The sequence below is a fragment of the Meriones unguiculatus genome, chromosome 19, assembly GCF_030254825.1.
Source record: "Meriones unguiculatus strain TT.TT164.6M chromosome 19, Bangor_MerUng_6.1, whole genome shotgun sequence".
NCBI classification, from domain to species: Eukaryota; Metazoa; Chordata; class Mammalia; order Rodentia; family Muridae; genus Meriones; species Meriones unguiculatus.
The window spans coordinates 50,576,523-50,595,286 of NC_083366.1; the positions used below are offsets into that span (position 1 = coordinate 50,576,523).

The 18,764-nt window shown below is 43.4% G+C and overlaps 1 protein-coding gene across 3 annotated transcripts in view; it reads right to left on the minus strand.

Moving 5' to 3' along the window:
- Positions 1–796: 796 nt before the first annotated feature.
- Eci2 (enoyl-CoA delta isomerase 2) overlaps positions 797–18,764 on the minus strand; it is a 30,757-nt gene continuing 12,789 nt past the window's right edge. Inside the window, exons 1-10 of one of the 3 annotated variants that reach the window (XM_021652070.2) lie at positions 15,128–15,299; positions 14,287–14,449; positions 12,395–12,493; positions 11,877–12,065; positions 11,280–11,349; positions 10,426–10,525; positions 9,008–9,128; positions 3,828–3,917; positions 1,707–1,850; positions 797–1,115 (exon numbers count right to left, since the gene is read on the minus strand). In XM_021652070.2, coding sequence (XP_021507745.1) covers positions 960–1,115; positions 1,707–1,850; positions 3,828–3,917; positions 9,008–9,128; positions 10,426–10,525; positions 11,280–11,349; positions 11,877–12,065; positions 12,395–12,493; positions 14,287–14,449; positions 15,128–15,171 — 1,176 coding nt within the window. In that variant the 5' untranslated portion in view covers positions 15,172–15,299 and the 3' untranslated portion in view covers positions 797–959. Of the gene's footprint in view, positions 1,116–1,706; positions 1,851–3,827; positions 3,918–9,007; positions 9,129–10,425; positions 10,526–11,279; positions 11,350–11,876; positions 12,066–12,394; positions 12,494–14,286; positions 14,450–14,940; positions 15,300–18,764 lie in introns of those variants that run through there. The other 2 variants (XM_021652071.2, XM_021652072.2) reach the window with 2 other exon arrangements.

The window sequence follows — 18,764 nt, forward strand, 5'->3', positions numbered from 1 at the left end:
AAAATGGAAAGTCGGAAGGTTAGGGCAGCTTGCAGGTGCCTCACAACCACCACACTAAACAATGAGCAACACTGCTTTCCCAGTGAAATGATCCACTGTCCCCTCCTTGCCTCTTGAGTAAATTTTGGTGTATGTTGGGGGAAAGGTGGTAGTTTTAACAAGAATAGCCCCCACTGGCTCAGAGATTTGAATGCCAGCTCACCAGGAACTAGCACGATTAGGAGGTGTGGCCTTTTTAGAGTAGGTGCGGTCTTGTTGGCAGAAGTGCATCACTGGGGAAGGGCTTTGAAGATTCGTGTTTTCTCTCTTCCTGCTGCCTGCTGATCCATATGTAGACCTCTCAGCTACCTCTGTAGCACCATGTCTGCCTGCGCACCACCGTGCTTCCTACCATGATGATAATGGACTAAACCACTGAACTGTAAGTGAGCACCAGTGAATGCTTTCCTTTATAAGCATTGCTGTGGTCACGGTGTCTCTTCACAGCAACAGAAACCCTGAAAAATGGCAACTGAGATTATTTGTTCTGCTCCTTTGCCAGCTAGTTGGAAAAAGAAAACACAACTCACAGAATATCTCAACTTGATGATCCTAAGATGTTTGGCCCAATTTTCTTAGTCACACCTGGGGATGATAAACTGTTATCGTGGTGTCTGAAATGTGATCTCAGCATGTAAGGCTGGAAACATTTTCCTCATCAGGTCCCAAGTACACTGTCCAAGGGTTCATGGCAGCATCCATTCATGTCAAGAGATATAAGACGCTATTGTCAAAAACTCATGTAAATTCTTAAGGCTCGATTTATGAAAGTTTTTTATTTGTCAGTGCTGTGAAGCATTCTCATTGATATTGCTGTTAATCAAGGGAAAGGCACAGTGCAGTTTCTGTCATACAAGTATCCCAAACTGGAACTCACAGCACATTGTTCCTCTGAGAAGTCTAGCTGCTGTGGTGGGTCTTTACAGCTTTGCTTTTCTGGATACAAAGCTCATGATTGCATTGATGCATTCTTCTGATAGCCATCTTGCTTTTAGGGTAGTGCACTCTTCATCGTTAACTGCATGGAGCTTTTCTTTCTCATTTTTTCTGATTAGCTCTTTGGAAATTCTCATGGCCTGATGGAACAAAACCAAGAGTTACATTAGTCCAACAGGAAATGGGATTAGTCTATTCTTGTCCTCCACTGTAATGAATGGATCCTGTTAGATTTTACTAAGACGTGTGAAACATAACACACCTTTAATGTATACAGAGATAACTCTAGTATGTGTGGGAGACAGGTCTGCTATTGTACATTCTAAACAGTCCTATAGGGCTGCAAAAGCATCAGCAAGAATGTCAGAGCTATCAGCCGCCAGCTGCCGCATACACAAATGGAGTGCTATAATGAGGATCTCCTAAATATAGTCAGCCTCCTCGCCTCCCACCTGAATTCCAGAGTAAGAGAGCTGAGTGTCTACTGTCATCTCCTGGGGTCATCCCCATAAAGGATCTCCCCTTTGCCTTTGTAGCACAGAAACAAAATGACTATTGTTTGTCTAAATCACAATTCCCAACATTATAGTACCTTTTAATACAAAATCCAGATGTTGTGCTTAAAGCCAACTAAAGATATATCTTGTCTTTTTAGGATGTGTCCTCTAAGGCACATTCTCCCCTTGGGAAATGGTTTCCATGGTCCCCATAGGTAAAATCCAAGTACTAACGTTTGGCGGGAGCTTTGCATATGTTTTCAGCCTGCTCCAGACTTCTTCCTCAAAAGTGCTTTCAGGAAAAACTTCAGTGACAAGGCCTTGAGCCCAAGCCTCTCTTGCTGTGAGCTTCTTCCCAAAGAGAAGCATCTCAGCTGCCTGCAATGTAAAGCAAGATGTGACCTTAGCTCAATAAACCTTCAGTTGACTTCAGAACAGCCCGCTTTCAGGAGACGCAGCAGGACTCAAGGCTCCTGAGGTTGCCTGTCTTTCACAAGAACGAGGAGGCTGATGGCTTCACTGGGCAAGGGTCTGCAAACAGCTGACGCCGTAACTGCTTCTGCCTCCTGAGGGACTAGAAGGGCAGCTGCTTCTGTAAGGGTCTACACTGAAGTGGCAAGAATGGGAAGGCCAGGGCAAACATGGCCCGAGCCCCATTAAACACTATAAATGATAGCAAAGTGGGGTGGGACAGAAACGTTGTATTCATAGGGCCAACCTTTTGAAGCATTCAAAATTCCGTTCCCTTACTTGATATCTAACAGTTGAGCTTCTTCATCTGCATAGGTACTCAAATTACTTCTATGTGAACGAAGGGACTCAGGGGTGGCTTATATTGCAGTTCTATTAAAATCAAGGACAATGAACAAATGTTCTTTCTATAGTTGTATTTTTTCCTCTGAAAACATGAACAAATTGCAAATGCTTTAAGTATGAAGAGCTTGTTTTGTTCGACTCTTCAAAGCTTAACTAACACAGTCTCTATTCAAGCCTCTGTGATGACCACTGGATTAGGTTGATGACAGCACAATGAGGTTAAAGAAGTGGATGTATACACACACACACACTATCTATCTATCTATCTATCTATCTATCTATCTATCTATCTATCTATCTATCTATCTATCTATCTCTCTATGTATGTGTATACATGTAAGACATTTATAAAAAGGAATCTAAGTCATCAAGCAGCCTCTACCACCATACTGAGATGGTGAGCAATGCCTGCTAAGCCCTTGCCTCTGACCCCCATCTCCAGTCCTGTCTTGATGTCCTTGGAGTCACTCCACAGAGGACAGACAACTAGGTTTGCACAAATAAAGAGCTAGATCTGAGTGGCCAGTGGGCCACCTTAGGAGTCTCAATGCACAACAGAACAGCTTGTAAAACACAACTGTGACTACGAGTCATCAGTGACTATGACTTGATGGGGCTGTTAAGAGCTGGTGACTGCTGGTACTCATATGGCCCCAAAAAGGAGATGCCACCATGTCACCTCTGTGAATGTTTGAAGTGTAAGTTTCTAGTTTCTTTGAAGACACAGTTGAGTTATGTGATGTTTTGCTGGAGGCTGGCTTGTGAGAGGACACGTGATGCTTTGCTGTGAGCTTTCTCATGTGAGGGGCATGACTTTGGGTAGCTGAGAACATCCATGGGTGGACTCTGAAGAAAGGAGATATACTGAAGCCCACTAACAGTGACACATCAATTTTTGGATCAACATCCTTGTGCTGAGCTTTGTCCTTCAAAGCTTGACTTCACAGAGAGAAATGTTCCAGAGAACTACTCAGGGCAACCCAACTGCAGTATTTGCTCACTTGTCCTGATCTTCTGAAGAATACTGATTGGTGTTGCTGCTTGGTGTTGGCCTATGGACTGGACTGCTGGTATCCTGATGACTGAGTTTGGTAATCTCCTAAAGACCCATCAACCCTAATCAGCAGGAAGTAGATAAAGAGGTCTATAGACCTTTTCCCTACTAATCTACTTAAGGTCTGGGGGTTGGAAGGGAGTTAGAAGTGTTTAAGACACGTAAAGTAGGTTTCGTGAAAAAATCTAGGCCTACAGATATTGCTTGTCAGTCCTGAACTGATCACACCTGGAGAGGCGCCACATAACTGTGGAGGACAAGGTCTTGTGTTCCAGCTCTAGGCCACCAGCTGTCAGGAACTGTCCCTGCATTAGGAGGTACAGAGAAAATTTCCTGTCCCTGCCCTTATATCAGATTACCCCCTGGCCTGGTTCCTTCATGTTGCAGAACACACAATCATCCTTGAAGCTTTGCCCAAGGGAAAGAAGACGGAGTACAGGATTGGCTTGGCAACACATACAACATTTTAAGTTTTTCTAAGTTACCTTTGCTGAGCCCATCATCTTTGGAAAGGTGTAAGAGGAGCATGCTTCTGGGCTCTGGCCGAGGTGGCTGAATGGAGTATGAAATGTTGCCTAGTTGAGATTGAGAGAGAGAGAGAAAAAAAAAAGCATTTAAAAAATGACTATTTGATTTTAAATTCAAATTTGCATGTGTGCGTTTGAGCCAGAGGCTTGCTACATAGCCCAGTGTGGCCTAGAACTTAACGCTCTCATGCCTCAGCCTCTTGAGTGCAGGAATTACAGGGATTACAGGTGCACTACCTGTCTAGCTTAGTATTTCTAATTGTTGAGGACATTTAAATTAAAGTTGTGTTATACTATGCATAAGACACGCAACTCACTTGTAGTGTGTTATCATTGTTTTACAAATATGTAAATTATGTAGCCACCAACAATTTCAGCAGAGAAAATATTTATTATCCCCAAATCCCCTTGTAGCCTCTGTGGGCAATCTTTTCCTCTGTCATCCTCATAGCCAACAATCTGCTCTCTGTCCCTTTCCCCTGTTCTGGGACGTCACACCTATGGGATCCTATATCCAATAGACCTTTGTTTTTCGCTCCTGTGACTTGGTGTAAGGTGTGGGAGTCATTCATGTGCTACTGCATACTGGTAGCTTCTTTCTTGTTATTGCTGTTTTTATTGTGTGTATGTGTGCATGCTGTTGACCAATATACAAGTTAGTGCCTTTCCTAATGTTTCCAGTGTTGTGGCCATTATCAGTAGGGTCAGCCACAACCATAGATTTGCTTGATATAACACATAGTTCTCATTTGCTAATAATACGTCAATGAATTTAAAAAAAATCCTTTCAGATTTATTCTATCAAAAAAGAAGTAGTTATGAATAGAGCAACTGTGTCATCACATTTCACACTGAGGCAGGAGAGTCCACTAGCCTCATATCCTTATTCAGCATCACCAGGAGAAGTCCTTGTAGCCTAAATCACATCACTACATACACAGTGATGCCCATGTTTTCAGTTTATATGTCTTTTATGACTAATGATGTTGAGAATCTCTTTGTATATTTAATAGCCATGGGGATAGCATCTTTGCTGAAGTAACTGCTAACCTGTTTCCCACTATTTTTACAATTAAATTATTTGCCTTATTTTTGAACTGTAAGAATTCCTTATAGACACAGATTACAAGTAAGTATCATACAAATACTTTTTACTGGTTTATGGCTTATCTTTTCTTTGAAATGAAAATGTTTTTGAGTTGGGCATGGGTGGTGTATGCCTTTAATCCCAGCACTCGGGAGGCAGAGGCAGGTCAAGCTCTGTGAGTTCAAGGCCAGCCTGGTTTACAGAATGAGTTACAAAACAGCTAGAGCTACACACAGATAAACCAGAAACCTTGTATTGGAAAAAAACAAAACAAACAAACAAACAAACCAAAACCCAAACAACCACCACAACAAAAATGTTTTGGATAAGGGGTCCTGCTGTGTAGTACAGGCTAGCCTCCAACTTAGTTCTCTTGTCTCAGTCTCCCAGAACAGTGCTGGGATTACAGGAATGAGATACAATACCCGGGTGGCCTTTTGGATATGGGGGTGAGGAAGGGTGTGGGAGAGAATCTCATGCAGTCCAGGCTGGCCTTCAACTTGCTATGTGGCCAAGAATCAGCTTGGATGCTTGATGGTCTAATTCCTCTTCATCACAAATACAGGATTATATCTATATACCATTATACACCCAGCTTCTCTTTGCATTACAGAAACTTTAAGTCACATTTATTTATTTTGTGTATGTGTGCATGGGAGCACAAGCATGTAAATGTATGTATAAAGGTCAGAGGTCAATTTGCTGGAGTTGTGTTTCTCCTTCCAACCATGTGTATCCCAGGGATTGAATATAGGTCATTTTGCTGGCTAGCTCTATGTCAACTTGATACAAGCTAGAATTACCCAAGGAGAAAGAACTGTGCTTGAGAAACTGATGTCATACGGTTGGCCTGTAGGTAAGTCTGCAGGGTAATGTCTTGATTAATGACTTATGTGGGAGGGCTCAGCCCATAAGAAGTGGTGCAACCTCTTGGCCAGTGGACAATATAAGAAAGCCAGCTGGGCAAGACTTGAGGCACAAGCCAGTGAACAGCACTCCTTCATGGCCCCTGCATCGGCTCCTGCCTCCAGGTTCCTGACTTGTTTGAGTTACTGCCCTGACTTTCTTCAATGATAGACTATGATGTGGAAGTGTAAACCAATAAACCATTTCCTCCCCACCTTGTTTTTGGCATGGTGTTTCATCACAGCAATAGGAACTCTAAGACAGTTGTCACACTTGGTAGCAAGTACCTTTACTAGCTATCTTGCCTGGCCCCTAAAGAAGCAGGCTATATTTAATGCTCTTTTTCATTGTTTCATTTCTTGTGTGCTGTTTATTTCTCTCACTGCTTGATTTATTGCTTTATAGATATACTTTAAAAATATTGTGGCACAACCAGCTTTTATTGGGTGAGTTAAAAAATTAAAATGTTGTTTTCTTAACCTTCCATTTATCTTCATTTTGTTCCAGACTTCAGATTTCACAGCCAGTTTTAATACTGGTGATTTAAATGATAAGCATGTTCATTTCTTTTTCTATTCTTAATGAAACATTTTTTGTGAGACAGGGTCTTACTCTGTAGCCCAGACAGGCTGGCTCGAACTCATGGCAATCTTCCTGCCTCAGCTTCTCAAGTGCTTGCATTACAGGTATAAGCCAACACACATCTGTTTTTATGTTTTTGGTGAGTAAGAAATAACTTTGAAAAAGAATCATGAATGTAAGTAGACAAATACTTAGACTTAATTTCTAATAAGACATAGTATTTTTTTAGTATATATTTGTGAGAAAATATAATATATGCAGCATATAAATAGAAACATAAAACACTCACATTAATTTTCACCCCAGAAACCATAATCAAGAAAATGTACTTTGTCAGGCATGGTGGCACATGCCTTTAATTCCAGCACTTAGGAGGCAGTGGTAGGCAGATCTCTGAGTTCAAGGCCAGCCTGGTCTACAAAGCAAGAATAGAATCAGAAAAATAGGAAAAGCCATAGCTAAGGAGCCATCAACAGGTACACAAGAACTTGACAATGAGCAGTTGTTACAATGGAGATAGAATGGTGGGTGCAGTTAAGGGCTGAGGCTCTAACATCAGATTGGTTAAAGGCTTTGGGACAGTTCCTTACCTCCCTGTGACAGTTTTCTCTATCTGTAAACCTAGTATGACCTCATAGGGCTGCTGTGTGTACCCTGTAAAGTGTGTATATGTGTAATGTGCACTGACAGAGTATCTACACACTGTGTGAGTACAAACGTTCATTTGAAGAAATTTAAAATACACACACAAAAAGGTGCATTTGCTGACAGAGGAGCTACAAGCATTTTTAGCCACAAAAGCAAATACAATATTTGTTTATGAAGTCAATAAAACCCCAGGGAATCTCTTCAGTGGTTAACCAGGAAACTTTAGTACCTTCTAAGGAGAAGGCACTACTAGTCTATAATTCTGTGGTAATCACTACAATAATTTTTCATCATGTCCGAGTTTAAAATAATGAAACTTAGAAACAGCCCAGGATTTTAGCAGCCAGGGTCTGATGAAATTTGCTAAGTTACAGAAACCAAATGCTAGCACTGGTTTACATCTGAGTGATAAAAGAAGTCATTTTTCCCCAATTGATTAATTTTATGATACATATTTAAGCTAGGTGATGTATTAGTATAATGTAATGTATAATGTATACATTAGTATACCTGTATATACATACACATATATACAGGTATACAGTAAAACTGCTGTTTTATGACACCAATGAAGTCATACAGTCATATCCAGATATAGCTATAATCTATTCATTTGTTCTTGGATACCTTTCACTCTTACCAACTACAGTCCTCACACCGTTCATGAGATGCTATGGCACTATATATCTGCTACTGTGTATCCTTTGAACTGTATCTCCCTAATCCTTCTGCCCCCACCCATCATCCTATAGATTGATTTTTCTTAAATGGCCCTGGGTATCCTATATAGAGCCTTTCCCATGTGAGGCTACAGATTAAAACCCCCATATCCCCATTTTTTTGAAACTTAAATCTTTTCATTGTGTTTTCTATATTTTTTAGAAATTTTATTTTTGGTCACCACAGAGAAATGCATGGTAAGAGTACGAATACAAATACAGATACCAGTAAGTGAGGACAGAGAATCCCTGTGAGTTCTAGGCCAGCTAGTTCTAGGTCTCAATGACACTGAGATGCCTACATTAACACGCACACTAAACACAGAGGTGATCACGAGTCTGAACTGTTTTGAGGCCTCAGGACTGCTTGGAGCTTTAGTTTTCTAATATATGCAATGGAGGTAGAGGAGTGAATGACTACAGTCCCTTCCCATTTTAGAAGCCTAAAAGCTAGGCTTCTAAACTAGGAAAAGAAGATCAATCAAATCACACAGAGCTTATTACCTCCCCTGAAAGTTTTCAAGCATCTCCTGAGCATTTTTGAGTAATATGAAAACTGAAAATTGAATAGCTATGCACTCTGATTAAAATACAGAACCATCAGTGTTGGGGCAATGTTCACAACAATACTGGTACTTAGAAAAATTAATGAACAATGAAGGGAAAACATAAACTGTCAAATTAGACTAAGTCTTTAGAACTATCTAAATGACTGCATCCTGCCACTGTCTTGGTTTCCTTTCTACTGCTGTGAGAAAACACTGACCAAAGCAACACGGAGAGAAAGGGTTATCTGGGTTACAAGTTACAATCTATCACAGAAACCAAGCAAGACTTCAGGCAGAAGCAGAGGAAGGACCCATGAAGGAATGGTGCTCACTGGTTTGCTCAGCCTGCTTTCTTAACACAACCCAGGATTGTCTGCCCAGTGGTGCCATGGCTCACAGTGGGCTGAGCCTTCCCATGTCAATCATTAATCAAGAAAATGCCTACAAACGTGCCCATGGGCCAATTTGATGAAGGAAAATCCTTCAGCTGAGGTTCCTCTCTTTACAAGTAACTCTGGTTTGTGTCCGTCTGACAAAAAAACAAACCCAGCACCACCATGAACCCCTTGTAATATACTTAGTGACAGGCACAGTAAGGGAGACTGGAAGTCCTCACTGACTGACCTATGTTTGTGGAAGGACACTTACCCTGTCCGATGCATAGACAGCATCAAATAGTCCCAGAAGGGTGACGGAGATTCCCACGGCTGGGCCATTTACTACTGCAACCAGAGGCTTGGGGAAGTCTATAAAACTGTTTACAAAATCCCTAAAGAAATGGAAGTAGGAAAGTATTAAACATCCCAAAGTGGTACAACTATAGAAAGAATTACGTACATTAAAGCTATACCACCCTAATGGATCACTTTCCTAGACCAAACCAAGATCTTAATGGAAGGTCAGACCGACTTCTACAAACTGAGCCTGATTCACTGTTTTCTGGGCAGTGAGTTCAGGACTGTGTGCCAGTTGTGTGTGACCCGAGAGCTCATGATGAGGACTGAGTGCATGGTCCCATATTGCAGAACCAGGGACTCAGAGACTCAGAAGAACTGGGAAGCCGAAGCCTCAAACCTCCTTCATCACCTCCCAAGACTACTCCTGGTGTACTGCTAGCATTCATAGGTACTGTCTATTGACCCCATGCACGAGAACGCACACTCCCTCTGCTTCCTTCTCTCCTCACACTTTCCAGTCAATCTCCTGTAGAGGGCAGGATGAAGAGGGGGATCTAATGAGAACTCACAGCTAAGAGCATCAGCACGGACAAGTGGACGTTTTACTGACATGTTAAGAATGAACTCTCTTGGGGGGCTGAGGAGAGGACTCATCCTTTAAAACATCTGCCAATCAAGTACAAGGACTGGAGTGAAGTTTGGATCCCCAGAACCTACATAAACTCTGTGTGGGTGTGGAGGCCTGCTTGTAATTCTGACCTCAGAAGGTGGAGATGGGAACCTAGAGCAAGCTGGCTGGCATGACTAGCCATATGAGTGAGCTCTGGGATGGAGAGATCTTGTTTCAGCGAATAAAGTGAAAGAGTGTACAGCCTAGTCTTGGGTCAAGTTGGCAGACGTTACAGTCATTTGGAAAGAAAGACTCTCAACTGAGAAAATGCCTCCATAATATTGGGTATAGGCAAGTCTACAGCACATTTTCTTCATTACTGACTAATGTGGATGGCCCAGGCCATTGTGGGTGGTGCCATCCCTGGGCTGGTGACCCCAGATGCTATGAGAAAGCAGGCCGAGCAAGCCATGAGGAAACAAGCAAGTGGGAAGTTCTCCTCCACTGTGTCTGGATTGGTTCCAGCCTTCAAGTTCCTGCACTGGTTTCCTTTGATGATGGACTATGCTGTGGAACTGTAAGAGGAATAAACCCTTTACTCCCCAAGTGTTTTTTGGTCTTAACTATGACAAAAAGCAATGAAGATTTCTGACATCAGCCTTAGACCCACATGCACATTGCACTTGTACTCACACACATGCACACCACAAGCAGACTCATGTAAGTGGGGGATGAGGGGGAAGATTAACCCCCTAGGATCAAACAAATGTCACTCTTACCTTAGGACCACAGCACCCTTGTCAGCTGCCTCCTCCATCCCTCCAGCGGCACTCGTGAAGTTAGTCAGGTCATTGCCGCTGCTGTAGTAGTCGCCGGATCCTGTGAACAGTGCAATCAACAGAGCCATCAGTCCTTCCTATACTCATTCATTCTAGAGCTCTTGTATATCTGCTGTGTGCAGAGGGCTCTGAGCCAGGCTCTAGGAGAACACTGGTGAGCCTTATTTATACACTAGGGACCAGCAAGACATGGGTGTTAAAGAACACAAGTAAATGAAGATGGTGCGAGTACAACGTGACAGATGGAACAGGGCTGGTCTATTGGGGTGTTCAGGGCACCTCAAAACATTCCAGATGTTCTTTCGAGCCTGCCGTTCCAACTGCCCCAACGAAATTACTTTCAGACTCCATCAACAGAGTAGAACTTCTGTTCAATACAGTAAGACTTAGGTAACTGGACTGAACAATATGCTCTCTGCATTTCATTGATTCCGCTAAGCCACGCTATAAAGGCTATATTTTTGCATGTCTCAAACATTTGTTTCTTTTCATTGCCGAGCGGAGTTCTACAGATAGTTATAAGTTAACCTGCTTTTGGACAGATGAGTTGTTTCCTGTCATGGTTCTTGTGACTCATTCGATGATCTTTACTTGATCAGTCAGGTTTAGACTGGCGATTTATCAGGAATAATTATCAAAGTGTGGTTATATGATGTCCATGATAACACGGCACATTTATAAATCAAACCACTGAAGCACTGGAAAAGACCTTCAAGCGATTATCGTTCAGTTCTCTACCTAGTGAGGGACTCCCTAAAATAGAAATTGAGTAAGTCTCAAAGTGGTCCTCTTACCTGTGAAAACAGTTAGGGCTGTGTTGTCTGTGCTGGCATTTTTAAGTGCAAGGATAATATCCTGATACATCTATGTGAACAGAAAGATAGGGGAAAGAACAATAAAAATGAGATCCATCATCCTGAGCCAGGGTAGCCGTCTGTAGACCTTCTCTTGACACAGTGCCAAACAAAGTAATTGTTTTTTTTTAACTTATTTATTTTAGTTTATATGTGTCAATGTTTTGCCTCGTGTATCTTTGTGCTCTGTGTAGCACCTGGTGCTTTTGGAGTCACCCTGGGTGACTCAGGGTTTATGATCCCGTAACGGGCCTCTGTGCATCTCCTATCAACACCGTGCATCTCCTATCAACACTCTTTCACTCAGACTGATTTAACTGACTTGTGCTTCCATTCATAGCAAAGCTTCGTTGCCTTCTGGATATGTAGAACCTACTGGAAACTCACACATAAACAAATGCCTAAGTCTGCTGAATGAAACTAAATGCTCTAATCTTCTTCCACAAGAATAGAAACAATGCTGAAATCCTACAGTTGCATGAGTGAAAGAAATAGAAGAAGAGAGAAATGTGTCCACACCCTGGGCAGTAGCATCACCTGGAAGCTTATGGCGTTCTTTTTGGTGGGCCGGTTGAACGTGATCTTCGTGATGCCATCTTCAGAGGTTACCATGATGCCTTTAGACTCCTGGACTTTCTCATCGGCTCCACGCTTTCCCTGGCTAGAGGCTTCAGATGTGGGACCCAAACTGGATACGAGATCCACATAGTTCTGCCTGGCAGTTTCCTGAAGAGTTGATGACAAACCCCTTCAGTATTTATAATGAGCAGTTTGAGAAACATACTATGCTAATAAACACCACTATGCAGTAAAGAACAGAGGCTTTGATAAATAGAGAGACATCGCAACTTCAGCGGCAGCGGGAGAGGTGAGCCTTATGTGTCATTCTAGCCTCTGGGAGGCTGAGGCAGGAGGACTGTTGAGTTCAAGACCAATGTCAACTACAATTGTGAGGGAAAAAAATAAAAACATTTCAAAGGCTCATCGATGGAGATTTGCTGGAAAGCATAAAGGGCTTCTAGTGCTGTCTAGTTAGTAAGAGTGAACAGGCTTACCTTTGGTAGGCTGCCCAGGGCATTCCATGCATCCCACTTGGCTTTATTGACAAAGTCAAATACACCTGGCTTAGGCACCTTACAGGGTCCTTCTGTGGCCTGAAAAGAGCACAGGAGTGATTCATACTCAAGAGGAAGCTGTGGAGAAACTGGTTCTAGAAACCTGAGTGCTCATCAATTTTGTATTCCTGACCTCGGTTTCCATAGGCAGTGAAAATACTGAGCCAATTTCCGAAAGTTACAGAACATTTACAAGTCCACACTGTATTCTGAAGCCCCATCTATGGGGATAGGACCAGAAATTTAGTGGTAAACTCCTACTAATTGTTCAACAGGGCTGCAGCTGCTTGCAGATAAGGATGGGGTCTTACAGTTCCTGGCCCTCAGTTCCCGGTTCTCGGGAAGCTTAGCTGAGGGCCACTCCAGGAGATACAAAGAAAACTGATTTTGTTATAGGGTAGATAGAGTGAATAGCCAGAGATGAATAAAATACGCCAGTCAGCAGTCGGCTCCTTGTCAGAAGTGATTTTAAACAATTTAAACTTTCTACATTTTGGAATAGTTAACAGAGGACAGAAGAGGTTTTTGATAACCATGGGCAGCGGAGGCTCTGACTTCACACAGACAAATTCACAGAGTCAGCCATCTGGGAAGCTACAGGGGACCACGTTCGCAAAGGGCTGCTCTTCCCTCTGCCACTGGGAACCTAAGGACCTGCGGGAGACTTCAGATAGTGGCTTCTATTTGTTCCTAGTCCTTGCATTTCTTCAGACAGTCCATGGGGCCAGAGAATACCTCCTAGAAGCTGAGGGCAAAGTCTTTTTTGAACAAGTAAAATTTTTGAACGTACACATCCATTTCCTTAGGGTGTCTATTGCTGTGATAAAATACTATGACCTTGAGTTTTGGGAGGGCAGGGTTTATTTCAGCTCACAACACTCAGGTCTCACTCTATCAGTCAGTCATAAAAGTCCAGGCAGAAAATGCAGACAGGAACTTGGAGACAGGAACTGAAGCAGAAGACAGGGTTCAGGGCATGTGTGGGGGTGGGGAGTGGGAATGCTGCTCACTGGCTTGCTCAGCCTGCTCTTTTATATATTCTACATTAATTAATCATCAACAGAATGCTCCAGAATTGTAGGCAAATGACTAGCATATGCTACATTAACAAAACAGAGCAAACCGAAACAGCCAAGACACCCATGATTAAGAGACACCCAGTAGAAACGATGAAAGGAATAAATGATGACACAGGAGTCCAGGCTGGCAGAGATATGAATGAAGTCTGTCACTCCAACCTTTTGTCCCTCAATGATTATAAAATTTTTCAATCATTCACAAGTATATGAGCTACAGTATACAATTAATCAGTTGAACAGTTATTACATTTTACCTTGTCTTCACCTATTTTTATCTTTTAATTTCAAACATCCAGACACCACACTATTCATCCTTAAATACTAACTATCCATTTCCAGAAACACCCATAATTTACTGTATAATAATGGAACCAGGCAGGACACTGCCAAATAAAAGTTGGTAAAACTCAGTCCATATTCAAATTTCCCCAATTGTCCCCAAAATACCTTTTCAGTGAATTACTCTCATCAGGAAGGACTCAAGCAGAGACCAAACATGTGAATGCTGTATCTTTCAAATCTCTGTATTCTGGAGAGAAGCTGAGGGGGCTGGCTACTCTGTGCTTGGATAGCATATCAAGGCCTAACATAAAAAGCAAAACAGAACAAAGCCTGCACACGTACACCCCAAAGGGGACTCAGCCATGCCACCTTGCATGTTATAACCTGTCTAAGCTACATGTTAGAAACACATAACTTCAGGCATCATTTGCTCAAAACGTGCTTAAATAATTTCAGACCTCAGGCTATTACCTGCTTATACAGTGCGTAGAGTTTCAGCTTCACTTCGTTTCCTGGGTCCTCCTTCAAGAGTTTCACTTGGTTCATTGCATTTTCAAAGTCCTGCTGACTGGCTCTCATGGTTGGTCTGCCGAGGTGCACCTGAGCCACCGGGAACCTAAAGAGCTGCTGGAGACTGAAAACAGTGCCTTCTGTTTGTTCTTAGCCCTTCATTTCTGCAGCAGGATTGATGATTTGTCTGCAACCCCTACTGATCAGAACGGCATGCTTATCTACGTACGACATTGTTTCTAAGTGAACAACTTCCCACAGACGGCAGTGCAAACTTACTCAAATGAAGTGTAAGTTTTGAGAAAGCCACTCACGCCACCATTTTATGGCAAGCACCAGGTACCAGGCTTTGCTCCTGGCCTCTAACATACAGGTCACGCTATCCAGCCGCTTTTACACAACGAACCGACTGTTTGAAACCCATGCTGGCGATAACGAATCGGGCATCCGCGGCGCTCAGCTAACTAGAAATCCTGAGTATAACGTCACCTTAGACAATGCAATACGTGCCCTAGGAAGTTCCCGGGCTGGGCCTGCAGGCCCGGACGCCGCCGGGACCCGAGCTCGCAACATTCCCTGGTGGGCGGAGGCGACAGGAGCCTGGTCCATCCTTACCCTTCGGGATTCAGTGGAAGAAGGACATTCGAGGTCACTCTTTAGGGTTCTCTCCCAGGGACACCGCCACAGGAATAGCCTGCTGTCCTGCTAGCCAGACCAGATGACAACAGAGCGGGCGGCTCCGCGCGTGGGCGACAAACCCCGCTGGCGACTTTGGTCCGCACAGCCGTGGCGTCAAGCTTACCTCGGACACCAGCACCGCGCCCGACTCCAGATCACCGCCGACATGGCTCGGTGCGGAGGTCAAACTGAGCCCTGAAGCTCAGTCGGGCCCAGCTGAAACTACTGGGCGGACTGGGACCGGGCGGAGCTAGAAGTGAGCCCCGGGCGTAGGCGGAGCCAGGCCTCAGGGGCGGAGCCAGGAAGTGAGCTTGGGCGCTGAGAGGACCCTGGGACTAAAGGACTGGCAGAGCCGAGCTGGGATAGCCCAGGGCGGGGCTGTGAGAATGGGCGGGTTTCAGGGAGGAGCCAAGAATCCCTGGACCAGGTCCAACTCTGTACATAGGTGACTGGCACAAAGCCTGGCAAAGAGGGCCGGAAGCAGGGCACTGGGCTCTGGGAATTTTAATCAGAGCGCCTCGGCATATGCATTTAGAAACCGGACCATTTCTCAGCATGTTCAGTTAGGGGCACCTTCCTGAGCACACTCAGTTCAAGGTCATGGAACATATGTTTAAAAGATTAAATGGAGAAGAATGCCTCTGGACATGCTTATCTTGCACAAGAAAGTTTACGCTAAACATGAAAGAACACTGTATAAGCTGTATTAATGTAGGCGTTTGTCCCTGAAAGTGCCCGGCTTGTTTAGCAACTGATTAATGGTACTGGGAGCAGAGTAAACAAGGCTCAAGATTGAGGTTGGGGTGGGCCAGTTCTGTGAGTTGGGTAGCACTCCATTTGAGTGTGAGGATTACCGTGGACATCCTAGGGAGTTTGGATTCTGTGCTAGGAGTACTAGGGAGCCATGGAAGAGCTAATTGGTAGGGCTAGAGAGTTGGCTCAGCGGCTTGAGAACCCCTGTTACTCTTGCAGAGCACCCGGGTTTGTTTTTCTCTGAATCTACACGCTGGCTCACAAGCATTCATAACTCCACTTCCAGGGGAACAGACCCCATTTTCTGACCTCTGCAGGCACCAAACACAGATGGTGTGCACACATATAGGTACGCAAAACCATTCACATATAAAATAAACAAACATAAATAAAGTTAAATGACAAAGTTAAATACATTTTTTAAAAGATCCAATTGGCATGCTTTTTACCTAGTTCCCAGTTCGGGCAATGATGCCCAGCACACGCCTGGTTTTGTTTCTGGACTAGAGTAAGAATGGCACAATCCTCCTCAGGACCTCAGCCAGAGTTTTAATCTCCACTGGATCATGTTATTATTAGAGCATATAACATCCTACCACATATATACTGTCAGGATTAATTTTAATAATGTGCAATCAACAGTGAAAGCTAGCAATCTGAAAGAAGCCTGAATCCCCTCTGTCTCACTGCTGGCTCCCCTCTGTGGATCTGCTGTCCCTTCACAGCTGCTTCTTGCCTTTTTTCCTCCTTCGCCCGCAATTTCCTTTATCCGTTCAGTCTTTCTTTCAGGCTTCACTGTTTCGACATTGCTGTTACTTGCAGCCTTCACTGGGTTTGCTCTGATTCCCATCTCTCCATTTTCTTCCTGCTCTGACTGATCCCCCTACATTGTAAACTTGTCTATGGCACTCTGAACTGTTCCTCCCCATCCCCGAGTTCATGTTTGTAAAACTGCATCTCCCAGTTCCTGTGTTGATAGCCTTTGGATGTAAGGACCTTGAACAAAGATTAAGGTTAGACATTAACATGCAGTGTGAAGGCCCTGGCAGTTGCCAGAACCTTGACAGTTAGACTTCCCAGCTTCCAGAATGCTGAACTGGCTTCTGTTGTCTGTAATGTACCCAGCTGGTGGCTTTTGGTTGTGGAAAAATAAAATGGACCAGGATGCTGTCATGACTCACAATGTTCTCTTGGTCCTTCCTCTGTCACTGGAATTTGTGTGGGTCCTTTTGCCTAATAAGTAAACCCAAAGTTCTTAGTGCAGCACATAAGGCCTTTGAGATTTGTCTCATAATGTCTAATCATCTCTCATGCTTGCTCTTTCCATTTCATTCACTCACTCATTCATTTATTCATCATGTTAGTTTTTTGAGTCAGTCTCACTATGTATCTCAGGCTGGTTTCAAACATGGGTGATCCTCCTGCCTCTGCCTCTTCGGTTCTAGGATTATAAATTTGCATCATGGTACTGAATTCTTTTTTTTTTTTTCTAATTTAAAAATATTTGTTTTCAGACAACATCTCATGATAAAGGCTTCACTCGAGGTTGTGTTAATCCTCCAGTTTCAGCCTTTTAAGTGCTTGGATTACAGGAGGACATCCCTGTCTGCTTTGTCCATTTAGAAATGGATGCACAGCCCTCTTTCCCTCTGGGTTTCTGTAGCCCAGGACTTCTCAGTGCAGACACTGTTTTATGTGGGAAATCTCTGACCCCCTCACTGGTTCCATTCTCCTCCTGTGATTCTACTCTTTCCAGAGCTGCTCTATTTCCTAGGATGGATGTCAGTAATGTCAGTAAGTTTATTTCTGATTAGCAACTTTTTCATCCCTCGCTTGACAGGAAACATGGCGGATTTTTTTTTTTTTTTTTTTTTTTGGTGGGGTGGTAGAGAGGCCAAAGACTTTCTCAGAGGCCCTGTTGAAAAGACAACCAGAACTTTAGTTCTGTGTCCTTGTCCAGGGGTGAACCTGAAAATATTCAAGGCTGCAGTTTCTGGTGACATGACCCTTCCCTCAAGGCTGTGATGATCAGTCCTAGCTCAGCTCTGTCTGAGGTATCATGTGTTCTTTTTTTCCAATATTATCTGATTTGACTCTGTGCTGACCTTGGCAATTTTCTTCCTGATAGGAATATATAGGACTTTGAACTTGTTAAGAAACTTTCTTGCAATAAGCCACAAGCTCATGCAAGACCTCCTGGTCCTAGGTATTGCTTTTGTCTTCTTCATTTCTGATCCCAAGTCCTCCTATTTGAAGCTTAGCTGTTTGGGACTCTTATTCCTGAATTAGAATTGAGGGGTCAAGTCATTTTGTTGAATGTAAAAGAACTGTTGAAAGTTTCTGTCTAACCTGTGTGTTCCCACACACGATGACAACTTCGGGGTCAGTTGCCGCCTTTTCTGGAGGCAGTCAGAAGGTGTTAAATGAAGTGACTCTGCCTACAGGTATTTCTTTTACAGTGAGTCACAGCTCAAGCAAAGGAATTGGACTTTTTGCCAGGTTCCTATATTGAAAGCACCAGGGAAAGTGGTACCAAGGAAACTGTGATGTTCACCTGTATTTGCAGGGGGATGGGGCCTATTATGACTCCATTAGTCACAAAGATTCTTTGCACTCTTCTTTCTCTCCTGTGCTTCCTGCTTCACTTTCATGATGCTGCTTGAGATGAATTAAACCTGGGTAACAGAACTGGCCAGACGTATGCTTCTGTCGGCCTTTCCAGTCCTCCCTTGTCTTTTCCCTAATCTTTTGTTGTTGTTTTCAGATTAAGTTTCCTGTATTTCAGGCTTACTTCAAACTCCACTTAGCTACAGATGACCTTGAACTTCTGGCCCTCCTGCCTCCTCTTGTCAAATGCTTGTATTATTTGCAGCATTGAGGATTGAATCCAGACAAGAACTGTACCAGTTAAGCTGAATCCTTAGTCATGGCACTATGACTTTTTGTTTTGTTTTGTTGTGTTGTGTTCTAAGGCAGAGTTTTACTATGTAACCTGGGCTGTCCTCAAA